The 23,749-nt window shown below is 40.5% G+C and overlaps 3 protein-coding genes across 4 annotated transcripts in view; 1 reads left to right on the top strand and 2 right to left on the bottom strand.

Annotated features, from left to right (window-relative positions):
* LOC105842988 (cell growth regulator with RING finger domain protein 1) overlaps nt 1-10,404 on the top strand; it is a 79,088-nt gene extending 68,684 nt beyond the window's left edge. The window contains exons 7-9 of the mRNA XM_012697667.4: nt 417-573; nt 4,246-4,414; nt 7,286-10,404. Coding sequence (XP_012553121.1) covers nt 417-573; nt 4,246-4,391 — 303 coding nt within the window. The 3' untranslated portion in view covers nt 4,392-4,414; nt 7,286-10,404. The remainder of the gene's footprint in view (nt 1-416; nt 574-4,245; nt 4,415-7,285) is intronic.
* The window catches only part of LOC105842984 (uncharacterized), a 204,130-nt gene that overhangs the window by 165,910 nt on the left and 14,471 nt on the right, over nt 1-23,749 (bottom strand). The gene's annotated exons all lie outside the window — the stretch shown is intronic.
* LOC101736085 (intraflagellar transport protein 46 homolog) lies at nt 12,157-21,899 on the bottom strand. Of its 2 annotated transcripts, none has more exons than XM_021353593.3 (7): nt 21,475-21,899; nt 20,279-20,405; nt 19,231-19,390; nt 15,551-15,717; nt 14,677-14,780; nt 13,630-13,742; nt 12,157-12,491 (listed from the first exon to the last, which is right to left on the bottom strand). In XM_021353593.3, exons 1-7 carry the CDS (start codon nt 21,718-21,720, stop codon nt 12,221-12,223), a joined length of 1,188 nt encoding a protein of 395 aa, XP_021209268.1. In that variant the 5' UTR covers nt 21,721-21,899; the 3' UTR covers nt 12,157-12,220. The 2 variants fall into 2 exon arrangements, with proteins under 2 accessions (XP_021209268.1, XP_004923392.2); XM_004923335.5 differs by having other exon boundaries at nt 19,231-19,396; nt 21,475-21,897.

Raw genomic sequence — 23,749 nt, 5'->3', positions numbered from 1 at the left:
AGCCCACTGAGTTGCTCACCGAATCTTCTTATTGGGTCGGGATTCCTTTCCGGTGGTAGATTCAGCGAATCACTGCTCTTGCTAGGTCTAGGCGTTAGCAAATTCCTTTCAAGTTGAGCCCGTGAACTTTCCTACCGGTCTGCGCATTGTTGGAATCGCCCCTTACGTACGTAGGGTAAAGAAAGGTGTTATAAGTCTGTAGGAACACAGTTTGTTATGTAAACAAAATTGTTCGCAGTCATAACATGCGGCTGCGCTCGCAAGCTCCGTTGCTTTTTACTTTTTAAGTTCAGTCGCGAATAAACGCTCCGATTAACCAGTTGTGTTATTTAATTATCTCACTTCCGACAACGCCCTGACGCCATTATTGACCATTACTAAAATAACTCCTAAGTCTACGCGATTATGATTTTTAGCAACTGTACGTGACGGGCGAGTGTGGTGAGGAGACAGAGGGCTACACGGAGGGCTCGGAGCACGGAGACGTGGCTCTGTGCTGCGTGTGCGCCGCCCAGCCTCTCTCCAGAGCGCTACTGCCGTGCAGACACGCCTGTCTCTGCGCAAGATGTCTTCGTGAGTACCTCGATCATTCCAGTGCTTAAACATATACCTACACACTCAATTTATATTTTTTATTTATTTTTTTATTTCTTCGGTGGGTGGACGAGCTTACAGCCCACCCGGTGTTAAGTGGTTACTGGAGTCCATAGACATCTACAACGTAAATGCCGCCACCCACCTTAAGATATAAGTTCTAAGGTCTCAGTATAGTTACAACGGCTGCCCCATCCTTCAAACCGAAACGCATTACTGCTTCACGGCAGAAATAGGCAGGGCGGGGGTACCTACCCGTGCGTACTCACAAGAGGTCCTACCACCAGTAATTACGCAAATTATAATTTTGCAGGTTTGATTTTTATTACACGATGTTATTCCTTCACCGTGGAAGTCAATCGTGAACATTTGTTAAGTAGGTATGTTAAGTACGATACCATCATCTTGTTTTTACCACCGCACTGTCCGCCACCGGAGTACAGGTCATCCATACTACCTGGAGCCACTGCGTTCATCCACAGTGCGTTTCCAGAGATATTTTTTGCCACGTACCATCAGGCTTTGAAATTAGTTTCCCGTCCACGGTGTTTCCCGAGCGCTATGACATATCCTTCTTCAAACGAGGCTTATGAAAAGTACTTAACTTAGCCCCTGGCATTACTGAAGCCCATGGGCGACGGTAACCACTCACCACCATCAGGTGGACCGTATGCTCTACTGCTTACAAGGGCAATAAAAAAAAATTGGGGTTAAAAAAAAAATTCGACCCAAAACAATTTGAGTACCTCTGGTATATACGAATGGGTATGTATGTATAGTTTATAGATGATTCAGTGAATAATATCTCCGAAACGTAAAATATTTTTATTACCTTTATAGACAGACAAGCGCGCGGCCCGCTTCCTGGTAAGTGGTCACTGTCGCTCATGGACATCAGCAATTCCGGGAGCACAATGAATCCGCAAACAAGCAATTACCTTTGTACTTAATTCTTCTCATCACTATTGTAGAAATCGTTATATTTTTCTGTGGCTTCATAAATAAATAATGATTCACGCTAAAATTTTAGCGTTCGTTTGCGTGTGTGAAATAAAAGATATTGAATAATTAAATAAATAAAATTACATAACTTGTTATTTGTTCTTATCCCAGCGGAGCATCGGAAAACCGACTCACTGCATTTTTAAACTTTAATTGAATTCCATTTTATTTTGTTTCAACTTTAAAAAAAATAATAGTTTAAAAAAAACGAACAAAATACGCTTTTATAGAAAATTCAACTAAAAAATAGAAAATAAATTTTAATAAATTTGAATTAATTAGAAAAAATGATTTTATTGTAAAAAGCGTGGGGTGCTTTTCAAGATATTATCAAAATAAACCCTTCTACTCATATTCTACGCAAATTTATTTTCAATTTTTTAGTTGGTTTTTCTATAAAAGCGTATTTTGTTAGTTTTTTTTTTAAACTATCATTTATTTTTCATTTTTTATTTGAATTTAAATTTTTTAATTTTTTTTTTAAATATTGTATTGTCATCGGTCCTTAATAAGTATACTTAATTTCGAGTTAATCCGACGTTTTGAAGGGGGTCAGAATCATGTTCAAAGATTCCGTTACAAACAAACATACATACGTCTGAAGCTAATAAAAGCGTATTAAAAATGCCCTCGAAACGTTCATTAATGGTCTAATTAAATTTTACAATCGATCAATAGATACAATAATTCGTTTTCTATTTAAGAGATTAAAAACCTATAATGCATTCAATGGGCGAACGAATGGCACGGGTCAGCGGAGAATCCGTGTCCGAGAACCAATCAATTTTAGGGTTGCGTCCCACTGTAATGCTATGCTATGACAAAACATTTAAATAAACGCACAAGAAGTCACAATTATTTTCATCCTTGAAATGCGTTTTTTTTATTGCTTAGATGGGTGGACGAGCTCACAGCCCACCTGGTGTTAAGTGGTTACTGGAGCCCATAGATATCTACAACGTAGATGCGCCACCCACTTGAGATATAAGTTCTAAGGTCGCAAGTTACAACGGCTGCCCCACCCTTCAAACCGAAACGCATCACTGCTTCACGGCAGAAATAGGCAGGGTAGTGGTACCTACCCGCACGGACCACTGACGTCGTAAATTAACCCACAGACACAGCCCACTGAGTTTCTCGCCGGATCTTCTCAGTGGGTTGCGTTTCCGATCCGGTGGTAGATTCTGCGAAGCACTGCTCTTGTTAGGGTTCGTGTTAGCAAGGTCGTTAGCTTTGAGCCCCGTGAGCTCACCTACTAGTTAAGGTTACGCTAAAGTAGCCTCTCAAGGCTATCAGCATAGATAGGACAAAAAAACAAAATCAAAGTCATATCGCATCTTCGACTACAGAACCGCCCTAAAATGATTACAATTCATAACGGTTAAGGCGGCGTTTTGAACCGAACCTTGGGATCGACCTCAGTTATCGATCGTGATGCGCCTCTGTAATCAGCTAATAAAACGGCTGACATAATAGGAAAACGATTTTGAGAACATCTCAAGGAAACTGCTCATAGTTCAGGCCTATCTATCAGTTTGAATAATGGCATCCACGGTGCCTCTTCAAAGATAAACGTATTCCCGGGGAATGGACTCTCCATCTTTATCGCCGAATACATCATTATATTGAAAACTCTAAGAACAGAGACTGACAGAGAGAGAGAACAGAGAGAAACAGGGTTTTTACTATTATCCTAGTCGTACACTCTTGACAGAGTGATCGTGATCATGCATTAGTCAGATCCTGCGATACCGATGCTCTCGCGATGCGACACCATGTGGCACGGTGTTTCGTAGAATGAGAACAATCATTTATGTTGCAGTGAGTCACAGATTTTATGAGGTCGGTCCATCGTGTTTGAGAGTGTCCGCGAGAAGAAAGGCTTATTCTGTATTCTAAGTGAAAACTATATCTTAAATTGTTAAAGTTTGGCTGGTGGGATTGCGCCCTACTTAAACTCTTGGTTTGGAAATTGCGATAAGCTTACACGGATAGTTGCTTCGGAAATCTAATTAGGTTATTCCACAGGTGATTTGCGGGATGGGTTGGTTAGGATAGTCGTTGCAAAATACAATTGTATTTAACAAATGCGTACTTAATAAATAAATGATTGACATCCACAGTAAAAGAATAACATCGTATAATAAAAATAAAACCCGCAAAATTATAATTTGCATAATTACTGGTGGTAGGACCTCTTGTGAGTCCGCGAGGGTAGGTACCACCACCCTGCCTATTTCTGCCGTGAAGCAGTAATGCGTTTCGGTTTGAAGGGTGGAGCAGCCGTTGTAACTATACTAAGACCTTAGAACTAATATCTCAAGGTAGGTGACTGTATTTACGTTGTAGATGTCCGTGATCCCGTCCACCAAAGCAGTAAATTATAAAAGAATATGAGAATACCATCTTAAGGTGGATTTGTACACGCTTATGGGCCTTGATAACCCCTATACTAGGTGGATCGTGAACACACAGAATGTGGCCTGATATGTTAAACTCCACTCAAAACATTTGAGACTTTGGTCCTTTTTATTTCGAAAAGAAACCGAGAAACGACATCTCTTCCTTGGAATAGAACGGGGAACCAGAATAAGGGGACCTATCACTCAGAGGATTTTATTCTATGTTTTGTTTAATTTTTAATTCCAGCAAAACTGGACAAGTGCCCGATCTGTCGTAGCGCGATCACCAGCTATTTCTGCATAAGAAACGAAGAGGAACCTCTCTCGGAACTGAAGCAGCAGCAGCGTTTCCCTTTCAACAGGAGGCTCTTCAATCTGTTCCATTACCACTAGACTGAGGCTACTAGGATAACGAGGTGGGTGTTTTGGGAGTAGCTAGGTGGATTATCCCAAAGACATAGCCCATTGAGTTTCTCGCCGGATCTTCTCAGTGGGTCGCGTTTCCGATCCGGTGGTAGATTCTGCGAAGCACTGCTTTTGCTAGGGTCAGCGTTAGCATCACTCTGGTTTGAGCCCCGTGAGCTCACCTACTAGTTAAGGTTACGCTGAAATAGCCTTTCAAGGCTATCAGCTTAGGTAGGAAAAAAAAAGGTAGATTATGGAATAAAAGTGAATGCTCTCTTCATCGTCGAGGTATGAAGTCTGAAAGTATGAGCTGTTTTGGGAATATACGACAAAGGGAAGATCTTCCACCGAGCAGGTGTTATTGCTCGGTAGACCGACGGTCCGAATGTTGTTGTTCGGAACTTGTATATATGCGCTTTATCTTGAAAATGTCGTAAGCGAGATTCAGGCATCTGTCAATTATCTTGCGTCGTATGATGGCTACCCGCCACATCACTCCCCTCCGAGACTGAAGGTCGTGTCATTTTTAATTAGAGTTGTCCGTGCTGAGATTAGCTTGCAAGGGCCAGTGCTGCTCGAAGTCTGCGGTGAGTCGAGACTGAGCTTGAATGCTGCGTGCGTGTCGCCAGTAGTCCATGTGTGCAGAGCTGCCACGCCGGAGATGTGTGACCCCAAGCGTTGATGATCCGGTCGTGGGCTGCGATGAACTGTTGCGGCGTGATGAGGCAGTGAAGTTGCGTGCCGTAGGACCAGGAAGCGCGGTGAGTCGGCTGCGATGGTCCTGTTGAGGCCGCGATGCTGGCTTGCTGTGGGACGACTGTCAATGACGTGCTTTTATCTGCGAGAATGCGGGGATTGTGGTAGCCGAAGTTCTTGATGCGCTGATGATGAATCAGAAGGTTGCGTGTTCACATCACGTCGCAGGTCACCAGTTTTGGGAATATACGACAAAGGGAAGATCTTCCACCGAGCAGGTGTTATTGCTCGGTAGACCGACGGTCCGAATGTTGTTGTTCGGAACTTGTATATATGCGCTTTATCTTGAAAATGTCGTAAGCGAGATTCAGGCATCTGTCAATTATCTTGCGTCGTATGATGGCTACCCGCCACACTGTCACTTGGCCACGAATGGTAGGTTTTTGGAGAGCCATAGCTGTATCTCTGCCTCTGGCCGGTAGCGACGACGGTAGATATACTGAATCTCCTTGGCTCATTTAATGTGAAAAGTCGGGACCTACAGGATAAAACGTCCGGAGGAGTATTGAACTATGCGACATGTCTGTCAAATGAGTTAAAACCTAATCCCCATAATATCGGCCCGCTGAGTATCACGCCGGATCTACTCAGCGGATTTCGATAACAACTGCCCTTGTGCTGACCTTCGGAGGCGCTCGGGCAGCTGTTAGTCAATCCCACTACTCGTGGCAAAGCCCGAACTCACCCACATGTCCTGGTGAAACTGGAAAGGGCATTGGGTATTCCTTCCTCAAAAAAAAAACGAATGAGAACCGATTTTAATGAAATTTTCAAGGGAGAATCTGGTAAAGTGCATCGTTTAAAATTTTCTAATCGAGAGGTAAAAGGCTACTTGACTTAAGCGAAATTTCGCTTAATACGCGACATTATTTTTTGTAATTAAAGGTGCGTTTTATTTGGTATTAGCAGCATCAACAGTTCGATGTTTTTAATTGAACTTCAATTAAGTTTACTCCATTCACGTAGCTGAAGAAGTATTTTGTTATAAAAAAAAATCCAAATTTTAAACTCTAAATGGGTCCCATGTAATTTGCAAAAATGTCGTTTAAACCAAGTACATAGTTTTTCACCCCTCGAAATATAAACCATATCGATTTGATAACCTCTTCCTTTTTGTCTCTATGTCTGGTCAAAAAATGACAACTACCCTTCGAATCGAAAAAATCCTTGAGGCTCACACACACAAACTTACAATCTATATATTAATAAGTGAAGCAAAAACTTTGTACCCCTTTTCACGAAAAATGCGCTGACGGAGAAGTATGAAATTTCCCACACTTATAGAGAATATAGAGAAGAAGTGCAAAATGTTAATTTTTTTTTCAATTATGCATTAATAATACCTTAAATCAATAAAAAACATTACACACACTACCATGTATTTGACACACACACACACACGCATGTATATTGTTAAAGTCTGTGGTCAAATTGAGTATAGATTAATATTGTTTCTCTTTAGTATTATTTGTATATAGTGGAGTCTTGACGAAATCTGTGCTTATAGAAGTATTGTCCTTGATAATGGAACCATAATCATGTTCAAAATTATTAACTAATTTCAATGTTAATTTCAATTAATCAAAAATCAAAATTATAGTCGAATTTCGACTACTTTTTTTTAAAGGGATTTTATGACCTGGTAACTGAGACCTTTAAGTCATGTCTTATTTTAATTTATATTCATATTTTTATGAAAAATGATATTATGGAGTGAAATTAAATGAAGATGATTAATTTGAGACATTAATCAACTGGGATGAAATTAAATGAGATGATACGGGATGAAATATAATCTCAGTAAAATGGTGGTCATTTACTAAGATTTTTTCAGTGGACTTTTTGGAGGATCCCGAGAAGTTACGTCCAGCGGTTTTATTTCATTTTCCCGCATTTGTGCACTTTCACAGATATTAAACAGTTAATAAACCACCATTATTACACATTTAAACCCGAAGAAAGACTAAATAGACAAAATAAAACAAATCACACAACTTCACTCCTCGCGTTCCCGCCAAAAAGTCCAATTTCGACTAGTACGCGACCACTAGTACAGATTAACATAAAATTATTCCGTGTTAATTGTGTCGGCGGTGAACTTTAAAAAAAAACTTTTTCATTTTCAGTGAGGGCGAAAAGGAACGAAGATAGTCGACTTAAACGTCTTTGATGTTAGAAGAGCGCTGTGTGAATATTGAATAAATAGCAAAACGAGTGTTGGAACAAAAAAAAAAAATGTTCAAGTGATTTTTGTGAATAAAAGACATTACTAGTTAATACGTATAATGTCTGTCGGCTGCGACCGCGAGCGTCACGTACCCTCCCGACTACGTGTTAGGAACTCGCGAGGTCGTCGACCCGGTGCGTCGATGGAATTTCAGACGAGTTCCATTGCGTGCAGTTAAAAAAAAACTCCATTTTTTTATTTGTCGATATTTTTAGTGTCATCGTTTTCAGAAACTCGTCATATCCCACATACGGTGCTATAAAGTCACTTATGAAATTTTTTTTGTAACACTGAACTGAGTATGAGAAAATACATTTTTTTAGTTATTAGTTATAGTGAGACAAGAGAGATTTTTGCTTTTACTGATAAAGTTTTTAGTTTAAATATTATCATTTTATTTCTACAGTCTAGCAGAACCTCTATATCGACGCTTGAAAGGCGAACGTGACTAAGCGACAATAACTGCTTTGTACATAAATGTTAAGCAATAACCATATTCAATGCGCAAAAAAATATATATATCTAGGTATATTAAAATCATTTCAATCATACAGCTAGATTCGTTAAAATAGATTTTTTTCAGGTATTTCTCAGGTATATTTTTAATTAATTTCAACTTTAAATGAGTCTACTGTAAATTTCACGAATTGTCGCTTAGTCACTTTTGCCTTTCAAGCGTCGATAAGAATTATATAATAATATGTTGAATTTTCCAACGTTACTCCTGAAAAATTACATAATTTGCATAAGTGACGTTATCGCACCGTATGTGCGATATGTCTTCACCTTCGGAAGCGGTCACCCATTACAGACTCAGGATCCAGTAGAGGCTGAGCCTTGTAGCGATATATGATTCGAAATAAACAATACCTTTGACCTGTGTGCTTAGTGGGAGTTTTTTAACGTTCTCGATAGCGTAAGAGTTAACTCAAATTTGTGTATGTCTCAAAGCCAGCAGCGTCATTCACGTTGACGTGTGCACGGAGTTCGCTAACCGCTTATCACGCAGACCGTGATGACGTTCGTAAATCTAAGAAAAATACATTTGAAACAATTACTAGATCTAATGTGTCGCATCCGACCTTTTGGTTGTAACGATGACAAAATTTACGCTCACGTCATTTTTGTAGGGTAGGAGGTAATCGGTCGTGTTGGCATGGAGAAAAGTCAATTAAAGTCAACTTGTTATTTTAAGTGAGCTTATCCAGTAAAGCAAAGACAATCCTAAAGATATGGAGGCGATTTCGACCATCGATAATATATTGAATGGCAAATGAACCGGCCGGCAATGGACAGCAAACATGGAAACCATTAGTCGCGTTCCGGTTTCAAGGTCGACTCGACAGTTTAAAATGAATAAAAGCAATTATTTCACGACAGTAATAATTGAAGACATGAGTGGATTAAGGGGTTAAGTATCATTTTTAAGATTTTTTAGTTTTTATATTGAATGAAGGTGTTATGTGCTTATAAACCATATTAGACCTTAAAACTCCGGGTTTAAAGGCTAAATTGCATGCGATGAAGGAGTTGTTTACGAAGAAAAAGTACAAGTCACAAAAGTTTTTCACAAAATTAACAAATTGTATCATATCACCTTCATCCCACTCCTGTCTTTAATTTACCTGTGTGACTGCAATTTTTTTTTAATTTCTTATAAAGCATTCTGAGGCCTAATTGTTACTATTATTTGTGTAGTTTAAAAATAGGGAACCGCACCGCACTCGGGTTTTTAATTTGTCGCGTAAACTACAAAACTCGACGGAACGAAATTTGCGCGTGACGTCATTTGGGGTTAAATTGCTACGTGCTATAGACGACAATTAGACGCGTATGTATCGTCGCTTAGCTAAAAATGCGACATAATTAAAACTACTTTTACGGTTAAGCACTAGAGCGCGTCGATAGATCGACTCTATTGATGTGTACAAACCGCGAAGCGTCGGAATACCGACTATTGCGCAGTTTGATTATAGATCTGTATTAGGTATCGACCTGTACGGACGTGTCTTAGCGTGTGCATGTCTAACGTTTTTAATAAATTAATAAAATTTATAAATTACCGTTTAAAATTGCTGTTTATAAAATACATTTTTTTTTATTCCTTTAGCAATTTCTTACTATACTAAAATATATGAAAATAAACTCAGCACTAAAAGGGTTAATGTCTTGATATATTTTTTTTATATATAAAAAAAAACAGACGGTAGTTAGAACAAAATTGTAATGTCGCGACGAACAAACACCTGATAAAGTATTCAATATGCAACATTAATCGCGATATTAAACCTTAAAAGTACTTTTAATTACGTCCACAATTCGCAAAAACCAAAGGATAACAAATACTATAATAGACCATCAAGTTAACTATTGACATTGAAGATTCTTTATCAGCACATCAAAAAACTATTTGCGTTAGCTGAGCGATAGTACATCGCGCGTTCTTATCGACATTTGGCTCGACGTGAAAGAAATTCTAAATAAAAAAATCCTAGTAGATACATTTAATTTTATCACAAATTACACACAATACACACGAGGGGCAGTGATCGTATATAAACATTGAGCTAAAATTCCTGGCGACTAATTTTTAGTTCGTTCTGTGACCGACCGTCTTGTCTGGTTGCCGGTTATTTAATTGTAGTTGATAAATTAGCGAATATACATGTAGTTTTTCGTTTACCGACCCTAATATAATGTAGTTTTCGGTTCATTATCGTGTGATTCGCGATGCGAGACCCGAACTGTATATAAGAGATGACTACACGTGACAGAAGTGCAACTTCTTTGAGCCGCCACGTGAGAGGGAGAGAGCTGTTTTCCGTCCTTTACGCGACAGAAGTTCGCCTTCGTGATTTTTACCCCCTCACGTTCTCGCCCAAAGAGGCTTCACTGCGAAACAAAAATAAAATGTGTGGGTGCAAATAATAATTATGATATGAGACTGTGATAAATGTGAAGCTTTGTAAATACGCCAGTTAATGTAAATGGATATAAAATATATAGTATTCATATTAATAGTTTTATTTATTTTCATTAAAGATGTTTAACAGATCCTTATGCTAGAAATTTCTCTTGAGGGTAGGAACCACCATCCTGCCAATTTCTGCCACGAAGGAGGTCATGCGTTTTGGTTTGAAGAGTAAGACCGCCTTGATAAAGTGGATGGAGGCATTCCCGTTTATGATCTTCGCTAACCACTTGGCACCAAGTGGCCTTAAGCTCATGTACCTATCTTAATAAGATTTTTTTTTTGTTTTTTTTTATTGCCTAGATGTGTGGACGAGCTCTCAGCCCACCTGGTGTTAAGTGGTTACTGGAACCCATAGACATCTACAACGTAAATGCGCCACACACCTTGAGATTAAGTTCTAAGGTCTCAGTATAGTTACAACGGCTGCCCCACCCTTCAAACCGAAACGCATTACTGCTTCACGGCAGAAATAGGCAGGGCGGTGGTACTTACCCGTGCGGACTCACAAGAGGTCGTACCACCAGTAGTTACGCAAATTATCATTTTGCGGGTTTGATTTTTATTACACGATGTTATTCCTTCACCGTGGAAGTCAATCGTGAACAATTGATAAGTATGTATTTCATTAGAAAAAATGATACTTGCCTGCGGGATTCGAACACCGTTGCATCGCTATATACGAATGCACCGGACGTCTTATTCTTTAGGCCACGACGACTTCAATTATATTTCTTGCTTCACTCCGACGTAAACAAGTAAACCGTTCCAGTATTGTGTTACGCCATTACGTTGCCCACACGTCATTTCATATCCTCCCGATCCACTAACGGTGCTTTTAGGTACCTCAAGCACCGGTCATCGTTCTCGTCGAACCCGTCGCTTGCGACGAAGGGCTCGACGAGTAAATTAACCCACAGGCACAACCCACAGAGTTTCTCGCCGGATCTTCTCAGTGGGTCGCGTTTCCGATCCGGTGGTAGACTCTACGAAGCACTGCTCTTGCTAGGGTCAGTGTTAGCATCACTCCGGTTTGAGCCTCGTGAGCTCACCTACTAGTTAAGGTACGCTGATATAGCCTCTCAAGGTTATCAGCATAGGTAGGAAAAAAAAACGTTACCCTGCAATCTAATGCGAAGTTAAATGCCGCAAAACAAAATTATCCAACCATTATGGGACTGCCTTCAGTGAAGGAACGCTGAACGATGATGCTATGAATCGCTTTTTTTTAGGAACGATTCTCTTACTCTTTACTGGTGGTAGGACCTCTCGTGAGTCCGCGCGGGTAGGTACCTCACCCTGCCTATTTCTGCCGTGAAGCAGTAATGCGTTTCGGTTTGAAGGGCGGGGCAGCCGTTGTAACTATACTTGAGACCTTAGAACTTATATCTCAAGGTGGGTGGCGCATTTACGTTGTGGATGTCTATGTGCTCCAGTAACCACTTAACACCAGGTGTGCTGTGGGCTCGTCCACCCACCCATCAAAGCAATAAAAAAAAATCTTGAACACGATAATGGATTATTAAATTTATGCAAAATTGGAATTTTATTATGTAACTAGCGACCCGCCCTCGCTTCGCTTCGGAAACATTAAAAGACACATGAAACCAAAAAAAAAAAAAAAAAGTAGCCTATGTTCATCAGGGACAATGTCGGCTTCTAATGGAAAAAGAATTTTTCAAATCGGTCCAGTAGTTTCGGAGCCTATTCGAAACAAACAAACAAACAAATCTTTCCTCTTTATAATATTAGTATAGATAATGTGTGTACCAATCATTTGTTTAAGGAAAAACCAGTAATGAAGCAATTTAATGTTTTAATTGTTCAGTTCCTAGACACTTACACTGAATTCGATCGCTATTACTATGAAACTCCTTCACTTGTCTCCTTAATCCTATCGGCGTAGAGCTGCGAGTGCTTGACGGCGCAGTACAGCGTGAACAGCTGGTGCACAGCCTGGATGCGGCCGGGTGCACCGCTCCCCACCACCGGCACGTCAAACATCCCGCAGACCAGCTCGCAGTACTGGGACAAGCTGCAGTCCAACGAGGCCGAGGGGAAGCCGACCTCGTTCAGCGCCTCCTCCATCGACTCCGGCCACTCCTCCATCAGAGTGTCTATGTCCGGCATCTTGCTGGAAATCATAAAAAAACAAAAACACCCGCGTCTCTACGTCATCTTTTTTTTATGGCCCTTGTAGGCAGACGAGCACACGGCCCACCTGATGGTGAGTGGTTACCGTCGCCCATGGACGTCAGCAATGCTAGGGGCAGAGCCAAGCCGCTGCCTACCGCTTAATACTCTCCACAAACCTCGTTTGAAAGAACGACATGTCGTAGCGCTCGGAAAACACCGTGGACGTGAGCTCATTCCATAGCCGGATGGTACGTGGCAAAAAAGACCTATGGAAACGCACTGTCGATGACCGCAGTGGCTTCAGGTAGTATGGATGAATTCTACTCCGGTGGCGAGCGGTTCGATACTAAAAACGAGATGACAGTATCATCTCGAACAATTCCTCAAAGCACTCCCCATGGAACATACGGTACAAAATACAGAGGGAACCGAAGTCCCTCCGCAGACCCAGAGGTTTCAAACGATCCGTGAGAATGGGATTATCCACGATCCCAAACCTATCCACCTAAACAATGTAAAGGCAAAATGATCAATCACCATCCTAAAACAAACAGACAACACTATCAAATAAACAATAGTACTTGTTAAGGTATATTTTTGAAGCGAAAACTTCTTTAGCCTCGTTATGATTCGAAAGTCGATGAAACGAAAAAGCGACAGTAAAAAGAGACAGACACATAAATTCATAAGATTTAACGTGGGAGAAAATGAGATAGGAAGCATTATACAGTGTTTCTTATATTCGTGGTTCTCTTTGCTTCGTACCTAATATTCGGACTTAATGCATTCTGAATAAATCTATGTAATTATTATACGAATAAAATGTAAAATAATTATCGAACTTGTGTATCACTATGATCATTAACTAAAACCTACAATTATCCTCTTCCCGAAATTTTAAATTCGTCTCAATTGCAAACATTCTTTTTTTTTTTAATGTCTTCGAAACGAAACAGCCAACAGCCAATCTGATGGTGAATTGCCACAAATGCCAACATGGACATCAACAAAAAAAAAAACGGAAACGCACTGTGGTCGGAATTATTCCAGGCAGTAAGGATGGCTCCGCTGACGAGTGGTACGATGGGTGTTTAAAAAAAATATGTAAAAGCCCTGATTTCCTTTAGCTGCCTCACCTGGTATAGGAGACCGTGGGCGCTGGCTTCGAGAGGTGCAGCTCAGCCACGTCCTTGATCCAACGGTCGATCGCTTTGGGATTGCTCTCCGGATTGTCAATCTTCTTCGTCAACTGAACAACAATATCGATATAGTACTTCGGTTTCTTCTTTTTTTATATTTATCGATAAGATGGGTGGACGAGCTCACGGCCTACCCTATGTTAATTGGTTACCGGAGCATAGACATCTACAACGTAAATGCCACCACCCACCTTGAGATATGATTTCTAAGGTCTCAGTATAGTTACAACGGCTGCCCCACCCTTTAAACCGAAACGGACTGCTTCACGGCAGAAATAGGCAGGGCGGTGGTACCTACCCGTGCGGACTCACAAGAAGAGGTCCTACCACCAGTAATTACGCAAATTATAATTTTGCGGGTTTGATTTTTATTACACGATGTTATTCCTTCACCGTGGAAGTCAATCGTGAACAATTTTTAAGTACGTATTTCATTAGAAAAATTGGTACCCGCCTGCGGGATTCGAACACCGGCACACTCACGTCGCTCCATACGAATACACCTGCCGCGTTATCCTTTAGGCCGCGATGAGTTCATATATTTAACAACAGTAACAAACGTGCCCCTGAGTTCACTATTTTTTATCAATAAATAACCCTTCTACTCATATCTGTTCATAAAATATTTATAACTACTGATAACATGCACCCCACGCTTTTTTTTACAATAAAATCATTTTTCCGTACACTATTTTTAATTCAAAATTTCATAAAAAAAAAAATTCAATTTTTTAGTTGGAGTTTCTATAAAAGCGTATTTTGTTAGTTTTTTTTAACTATTATTTATTTTTATTTTTTTAGTTGAATTTCAATTTTTTCCTATTTTTTTTAATTGTCATCGGTCCATAATAAGTATACCAAATTTCGAGTTAATCCGACGTTTTGAAGTGTGTCAACAAAATCATGTTCAAAGATTCCGTTACATACTAACATATATACGTCTGAAGCTAATAAAAGCGTATTAATATACTTATAAACACACACCACGGTGGTTTTAGAATGATTCGTCTTCGATATAGCCCTCAGCTGCAAGTGTAAAAGCGCCGAGTCGCTTTGTTCGGCCGACGGCTCGTCCAGTACCGTCAGCCCTGAAATCATCAAAATATTCCATACAATTCCGCCACCTTGGCAACATTGCCCTGTACGTACGAACTATAGAACCTAGAACATAACATTTTTGGCCAGACACCAAGTCATCAACTCCAAAAAAAAACGAACTATGGAAGGTAGAAGTAAGGATAATTGCCTCATATCGAGGACAAGATGAAAAAGAGCTCAGCTGTAGCTGTAGCAGGAAATTACAAAAAATCTACCAAAATGGCGATGGTGCTGAAATTGATATGAATATACAAGTTGTAAACGAAAATGTAATGGAATATCTTTTGACGCTTTCTTTGCAATTACACCACTAGTTACGGTGGCGCCGCCCTAATTTGGTAATTTTTTGAAGAACAATTTTTCACAAACGGAGAATGTTCTCCATACCTCCATCCTCTATAGACCGAATTACACGTCCTTACGGATCCATCAGATCCAATAACCTTTGCATTAGACGCCTTCAGCTCTAATACTAGGAGCAGGCTTAGGGACCCCGGTAACCGTACTCGGCGAACTCGACAAAGAGTTCGACGTGTTCTGGAGGATTTTTAACTGTTATTTAGTGCTGAAAGTGGGACACTTTCAAGCTTCCTCCCATATAAGCCGGTTCTCCTTACCTCTATCCTCCATACTATAAGTCTAAATGCGAAATTGGCAGTACGGTAACACAGAAACCATAGATATTACACTTAATATTTAAGAACAAACGTGCCGATCTGAGCAACTCTCCCATCTATTTTGAATCTCATCAAAAACCTACCCAAGTTGTCGATGTGTTCGAGTACTTGTTCGGCTAGCTGGCCCCCTCGCACGTCGCACGCCGGCGTCGTCACCTTTAGGAAGGCGTCAATGTCACCAACAGCCGGCACATATTCCGGCACAAACGGTTGCAGCTTGAAGTCAATGTCTATCTTCTGCGGTGTGTATCTAGAAGAGATTTTTATCTTGTAAAAGATATTCATCGAAAAGAACCATGAAAACCGTCCATTATAACCGGAGATGACGTGTAGTGGAAATGTAAATCCTATAAACTCAACCAAAACAACCGTATTCTAATAAAGTGTATTCGACTCTACGCAATGTAACACAATTTAAGACCAGCTGCCGCGTGCGGTCAACGAACTCCAGTGTCGAGCTGTCTTCGTTTCTTAGTATGAATTAACGAAAATGAATTAGATTAGCAATTTCTTTTCGTTTGTGCTGCCTTCATTTATTACAAATATATAGCAGGATATTTTGCCGCCGTCGTAAACCGAAACAGAAATAATATACTACCCCTACCTGCCAAAAAGTATTAGTCCCAATCTGAATCTGATATGATGGGGCCCTGCAGTCTATCTCGTAATTTGGGAGTCTTTGAAACACACTCAAAGATCATGACGTTTATTGGTCTACTTTGTGAGAGGGATATCAATCAAGATCAACATGATTTACTTACAAAATTTGCGTTCATTGACCCCGGGTTCGATGACTGCCGAATTTTAGTTCGATATAGCTTGCGGGTCTACGAAACGTGTGAAAGTATTAAACATACTCTTAGAGTTGCGAATATTGTAAAAAAAAAAAGAAACAAAATAATAAAATCCATCAAATTAAAAATCTTTCTACCGGAAATATGCGATTTCAAGTTTTCGTGATACAAGGTATGATCGCGTGCTCACGTACAATAACATATTGTGAATTATACACGCGCTTAAACAATATGACGGGTTTCGCTTTTATAAATTTAGCTCCCAGTAGGGCTATAGCAGCAACAGTTGTATGCTTCACTCAAATGTTTTAACAGATTATCTATGGTACTTAACAGTTGCTAGAGATCTTTTTGTTTGGATTTAGGAAATCTCCGGGCATTCGCCTATGTGCTGTTTGCCTTAAGAGTGGTATGTCGGGGTTGAATCGGCTAAGGCCTCCTGTAGCTCAACAAGGGGTGCTTGAGTCTCGAAAGAAGCAGACCGGGGCCCCCTCTGGACACCGAATCAGATTCTTCAGTACTGGAGCTTATAGACAATACAAACTTGGAGCATATTCATAGACTGTCGAAATGTCAGCTAACTACAAACCCGACTCAGACAACGGGACAACGAAGAGTCGACTTCGCCCAAGGTGTCCTTTCAGATTCTCTCCCGGTCATTTTTCTCGTGAGTTCGACGTGCATCCTAATCCATAGACACAACCCATAGAATTCCTCGCCTGACCTTCTCAGTGGGTTGCGATTTCGATCCGATGTTAGATGCAGTGAAGCACTGCTCTTTCTAGGACAGATATTCCGAAACTCTTTCAGGCTGAGCCTCGTGAGCTCATCCATGAGCCAGGATGAAGCCAAAATGGCCCTTCGAGACCACCGGTAGATATACAAAAAACAAAGTCGAAACGTATTGTTACATTGAAATATCGGGTTCCCTAAATTCCTTACCTGAAGAGTAAAATCCATTTAATTCAACATTGAGGCAGTGGAACCTATTTTTACAACATTAAAAGGTAAAGCTAGACTGATCAGGTGAAAGACCTTACTAAAACCCCACTTAACGAGTGCGTGCGCCAAGCCTCAATTTGCAAACTATGGAAATATATCTATAAACTATGGGAATATCTGTCAAGGCTTTGATAGACAAGAATTCCACATGACCACGACTGCTCTGCCAAGAACAACCGACTATGATGATAAAAAGGTAAACTTAGTTTTTACAAATACAGACACAATCGAATATTGGTTTTGAAAGAGTAAATAAACCTTCCTCGGACCACTGCAAACCCTAACCTGGTTGACGCTAATAATCTTATTAGATTTCAATTGCCAGCTCGAATTCGACCTAATGTCTATTACTAAAGAGTTGTTAACCGTTAATTTTAGTTTAACTCTAGATCTAGCAAGGTTAAACTGTAGGCGTTTCGCCCACATGTCTGTAAATTTGATATATCGCATTAAAGGACGATATGTAGAGCGCACTAACTATTCCGTTAATAATTTATAATTGATGTTCTGGGATATCTTGATAACTATGAAAATTTAGGAATGCGTTCGTCTTTGTTTTTCTTTATGTTTTTACCGTGATACATGTCAAACAATGTTTGAGCTTTTTTCCCTACCTACCGATTTGCTGACATCCTAAGGGGATATCCCAGCTTCTCGCGGACGAATAGGTGAGGATCAACCTAAGAGAAATTGCTAACACTAGCCCTAGCAAGAGCGGTGTTTCGGAGAATCTACCACAGAATCGGAATCGCGACCCACTAAGAAGATCCGGCGAGAAACTCAGTGGGCTGTGTTTTTGGGACAATATTTGAGCGGGAAAATAGACAATTTCAGATACACAATGTTCAGATTATTCTATAAACCAGAACCCGTGGTTCTTTGGCGGCAGAAATAAGCGGAGCAGTGGTATCTACCCGTACGGGTTCACAATAATTACTATCGTAACTCCCACTGTCCTAGAATCAACAGTCATTTTGCTAATTTTATTTTGATGACCTAAAATCGCTCGTTAACCGGAGAAAATATCTCGTGGCACATATTAAGTTCCAACGCGGGTGCAGTGGAGTATAAATAATTGGCTTTTAAAAATTCAATCTCGAAAAGAGCACGAAGGAAATATTGAAACCCGACTACCAACAAAAGAGGGAGAGGGTGATGGGAGAGATGTGCTCCGCACTAAACGCTTTGCTTTCTCCCCTTTGCTTTTTCATTAGTTATGTCTCATGCGAGATTTGGATGCTGGTTGTTGAGCGACAGGAGGCTTTAGTCGGTTCGACTCCGACATGCCCCGCCCTCCATCCCCAGTGGAGGGCGGAAGTCCGGTGATTTCCTCCTGACAAAAAAAAGCGTTTTCGTAACATGGATCAGTTACATATACGTCATCAATGCCCGAGGATTCGCATATTAGCGCGCCGGCCGCTGGTACATAAATATAAAAACTACTATAAAATTTACAGTAGCATAGTGTTGCACCGGGTCGAATTTAAAATTCCTGTTTAACAAAGTCGAAGTCAATATTTCGTATTTAACTGTTTTCTTACTCTAAAACTTGACCGGCTGGACTAATATAACGACTTTTTCACAATAAGAAAATGAGAATTATTTCATTGAGCTTATTTACTTTGCGGTATCGGCGAGACGTAATCGGATTTAAAACTATTTTTACGGTTTAATCTCGCGTTTCTTACTGTCGATTTTACTTTACAAATTTGTTGTAAAAGTAGATTCTCCTAATTTTCAAAGGTACTTCATTCTTCTGTGCAATAATTATTTTAAGAATATGTATACATATATGGAACGGGACAGCAGTGGGTACAGGTCGTATATAATGTATGTAAAGTTTGTGCATACACATAAGGCAAAACGCCTATTGAGTCCACAATCACTTGCCATCAGAAAATGCTTATCATCGTAGTCAAAGAAACTCGTGTGCAGCAAACGAAAACTGTAAAGACATAGGTTCTCACTTCATAATATACTGAAAGATGTTTTCCATTTCAGGCGGAACCTTCAGATCCTGATACAGCTTGGGATCGTACGCGCCTTCAGCTGGTATCACGACGCCGCCTCGCTTGCGACCGCTGCCTATCAGGGGGTCGGGTCGCTCGCGTTCCATTTCTCCGCTATCTGTTTCTGAATTATAAGATGATTAAAGCTGATTTCAGACTACGCTATACTATAGTGCCATATATGAGGCCGTCAGCACAAAAGTGGCCTATCCTACATTATTTGATATTCGTAGTTTTTTTGTTCTTCCTACCTATGCTAATAGCCTTGAGAGGCTATTTCAGCTTCACCCTAACGTGTAGGTGAGCTCACGATGCTCAAACCGGACTGTTGCTAACACCGGGCCTAGCAAGAGCACTACTTCGCAGAATTTACCATCGGATCAGAAACGCGACCCACTCAGAAGATTCGGCGAGAAACTCAGTGGGCTGTGTCTATGGGTTAATTCGCTCGTCGAGCCCTTCGTCGTAAGCGACGGGTTCGACGAGGACGGTAACCGGTGCTTGTAGTACCTAAAAGCACCGTTAATGGATCGGGAGGATCCGTAATGACGTGTTTTGGACAACGTCGACTGTATACCATTCGGTCTACAGGTTCGGTCGGCAGTCAGTACAGGTCAGCAAATTCAGACCTCATTGTCTCCATACTTATTATAGTAAGCTCAGGTAAGCTTAGACCACTTTTGCGCTGAAGGCCTTATATAGTAGCCTATACTTTTTTTTATTGCTTGGATGAGTGGACGAGCTCACAGCCTACACAGTATAGTTACAGTTTTAGTGATAAGACAGTCTATTGTACGGTAGAGTTGGACTTTTTGAATAGTTTGGGTTATTTCGGTGTACTATTAAACATCACTTAGAGGTTTTATTTTTCAAGACCATTTGTTCGTAGGACTTATGGGCTCCGGTGACCATTTAGCACCAGGTGGGACGTGAGTACCTCTATCGGTTTAGAGGTATAAAGACTGTTATCTGCGGTCTGTAGCAGTATTTGATTTTTTTAACTCACCAGAATTAGAAGAATCATTACGTTTGGAGGACGCTTTGGGTCTCTCGCTGCCTGCCTTGGTAACCTTCGTAACGTTTTTCTGGACATCATTCGCTTTCTCGGGCACAAGCGGCTTCTTGTCTGGTACCTAAAACATAATGCTTGTATCTTCAGAGATCCTCGTAAGCCAGCCTTACTGGGGGTAACACGTCTTGTGAGTCCGTATGGTTAGGTACCACTACAATACCTATTTCTGTCGTGAAGTAGTAATGTATTTCGGTTTGAAGGGCGGGACAGCCGTTGTACTGTTAAAAGTGAAACCTTACAACTCATGTTCTAAGGTTCTAAGTTCTAAAGTCTCACTACAGTTACAACGGGCAGTGAGCTAAATAAACAATAAATATAAATCATTGAATCTCAAAATATTTCTCGGTACAAACGTTAATGATGTTATAAACTAAACAATATTATTTGCTGAAGCTAACCGCTTACAGCTGCAACAACGTACAACGTCTGGACGCGGCCACCATAAAACACTTTGATATGAGATCTCAAGGAAACGCGTTAAACGCGGATGAGAATAGAAAATTCCTGGTGCATTTTTTCAAACAGATCATTGCACTACGATGTCCGTGCGGTATAAATTCGTTAACCCGATCGCAGCCATTGTTTTTTTAACTTAGCATTATAATTTTTTTTTTATTGCTGAGATAGGTGGACGAGCTCACAGCCCGCCTGGTGTTAAGTGGTTACTGGAGCCCATAGACATCCACAACGTAAATGCGCCACCCACCTTGAGATATAAGTTCTAAGGTCTCAAGTATATACAACGGCTGCTCCACCCTTCAACCTGAAACGCATTACTGCTTCGCAGCCGAAATAGGCAATGTGGTGGTACCCACACGCACGGACTCACAAGAGGTCCTACCACAAGTAAAAAATCAAAAATCAAACTATAAATGTTGACTGCTCACTGATATAAATATTTCTATAGATTTTTCGTCATTTCGATTAAGCAAAACGCCTGCCATCGGTAGCGAAGAACGCAAAAAAAAAACATTCTCGAATTTAAGAGTGCTCATTTTTATTTCGAATATTTCAATAAGTGCTATCTATAGTTTTCTTGTTAACATATTACCATATATTATGTCGGTAAATTTAGTACGATTATTCATTCATAAAACTCGGAAACAGTTCAGAAAAAGACAAAGACCTACCTTATCTTCTAAGGACGTGTTACCCAAGAAGTTGTCAGATCCCGAATCGCTTTGACTGTCAGAATCGAAGTCGTGTCGCGCTGTGTGTCTCACCGGGGGATTGAACTTGGCCATAGTAGCTCTGACCACTTCCTCGTCGCTCGAGGGGCTGTCGATCTCGCTAGCGTCTACCACCACGGTCTCGTCATACATTGGAACATTCTCAGGAGTCCTGGCCGTCTGTGACTGTTTGTCATTAGTTGCCATGGAAACGAGCGAACCGCGTTTCGGTGTGTCTATCGCGGAACCTGCATGGAAATAGCACCTTTTTGTGGTCTCATCGGATGTTTTTCGCTCACGTGGCACGGATTGGTACGAAAGTTTTGCGATGTGGTTTTATTAATTTACGTTAGATTCATTTTTTTGTAGACGCAAAACCCATTACGTCTGATCGTGACAAACGCGTCTAATGACTTTTACTTAAAGAAAAAAGTTAACAGTTGAATTGAAATAAAAATGCATATTATTATAAAATTAGTATTATTGTTATTTATTGTTTACTGTACAAAGAAATATTACACATACGACTCAATTTAAATTGTTTTTTTTTTTTATTGCTTAGATGGATGGACGAGCTCACAGCCCACCCGGTGTTAAGTGGTTATTGGAGCCCATAGACATTAACGTAAATGCACCACCCACCTTGAGACATAAGTTCTAAGGTCTCAGTATAGTTACAACGGCTGCCCCGCCCTTCAAACCGAAACGCATTACTGCTTCACGGCAGAAATAGGCGGGGCGGTGGTACCTACCCGTGCGGACTCACAGGAAGTCCTGCCACCAGTAAAAAATATGTAAATTGTATGCTTCAAAGGCAAGTGGGAAAGTGGGAACTCTAACTTTTCCGGCAAACCAAAATCAGAAGTCCGTAGGTCACAAAGGTGGAAAAGTGTGCAGTAAAATAAAACAAAACTAAACCATGAAGATTCAGTTATTTAAATTAAAAATATACAATAACAAGATTCACAAATAATAATAAAACATAGATACCTACATTTTTTTTTTCTATTCATTTTGGGACAATTCTATACTTTCGAATATTATTAAGCCGAATAAGTAAAATGGTTTAAAATTATTTACTTTTTAGTATTGTTCCTCATTACACCCATAATATAAAAAGTGCACGATTTTGATATCTTTCGTCATATCGTAACATGAAATGTGTTCATAAAAGGACATGGGCACACATATAAAAGTTGCATTTAGGCCGCTCAATCTGCATGATGACCTGGAACTTGATCAGTCAGTAAGTATCTACAGTCGGCATCATTGCGCCACTTTGAGAAGGCGGCACGACATGAGAACGCTCTTGTCGTGGCCGCTGGAAACTACATACCCGATCCTGTACCTACACCGAATGGTAATCAGTCGACGTCGCCCAAAACACGTCATTACGGATCCTCCCGATTCATTAACGGTGCTTTTAGGTACCACAAGCATCGGTCACCGTCCTCGTCGAACCCGTCGCTTGCGACGAAGGGAACGACGAACGTTACTCGACGAACACATTGACCCATAGACACAGTCCACGGAGTTTCTTGCCGGATCTTCTCAGTAGGGCGCGTTTCCGATCCGGTGGTAGATTCTGCGAAGCACTGCTCTTGCTAGGGTCAGTACATCACTCCGGTTTGAGGCCCGTGAGCTCACCTACTAGTTAAGGTTACGCTGAAATAGCCTCTCAAGGCTATCATCTTAGGTAGGAAAAAAAAGGCCTCTCGCTCATCTGCGAGATTGAGTTTCTTCATGACCTTCAGCGAATGTAAATGCGTCTAATTATCAATCAAATATGGGAATGTGACTTGAACTTCCTAGAGCTACTTTTATTTCAAAATAAAGAACAGCAAGCCTGTACAACGGCCGAATCCGTATTATCTATACTAATATATAAATCTATAGTGGTTTTTACTGATGTTCCGTTATTACTACTGAACCATGCATTCGATTGACTTGAAACTTGGTATCCATGTAGAAAATACATGTACTTAATGGATAAGCTAATATTTATATGAGTGTTCCACTCCCTACACCAGTTGCGGGGGCGTTAATGATGAGAATCTTTGTGGGGGTGAGAAATAATAATGTTAATTTTAAATGCCCAGTGTAGCGAACGGGTACAGCTAGTCCGTTATAATTTTCCCGCCTAGCGTCAAAATTGTTGAAAATAGATCCTTGTTTGTCATCCATTAGTTTGGCCAGGGAACAGGAGAAATGTTTACTTTGAAAGAAATTATTATCT

Source organism: Bombyx mori, chromosome 25 (assembly GCF_030269925.1).
Source record: "Bombyx mori chromosome 25, ASM3026992v2".
Taxonomy (NCBI): Eukaryota; Metazoa; Arthropoda; class Insecta; order Lepidoptera; family Bombycidae; genus Bombyx; species Bombyx mori.
The sequence above is the reverse complement of the archived record's forward strand: the minus strand, read 5'-3'. Positions and strand labels throughout refer to the sequence as shown.

Excerpts from the sequence above, each read along its gene's own strand:
- LOC101736085 (XM_004923335.5), bottom strand. The coding sequence starts at position 21,720 with ATGGCAACTAATGACAAACAGTCACAGACGGCCAGGACTCCTGAGAAT. Across the intron at positions 14,781-15,550 it reads CGAACACATCGACAACTTGG|GGCTGACGGTACTGGACGAG; the intron begins GTAGGTTTTTGA and ends TGATGATTTCAG. Across the intron at positions 12,492-13,629 it reads CCCACGGTCTCCTATACCAG|CAAGATGCCGGACATAGACA; the intron begins GTGAGGCAGCTA and ends TATGATTTCCAG.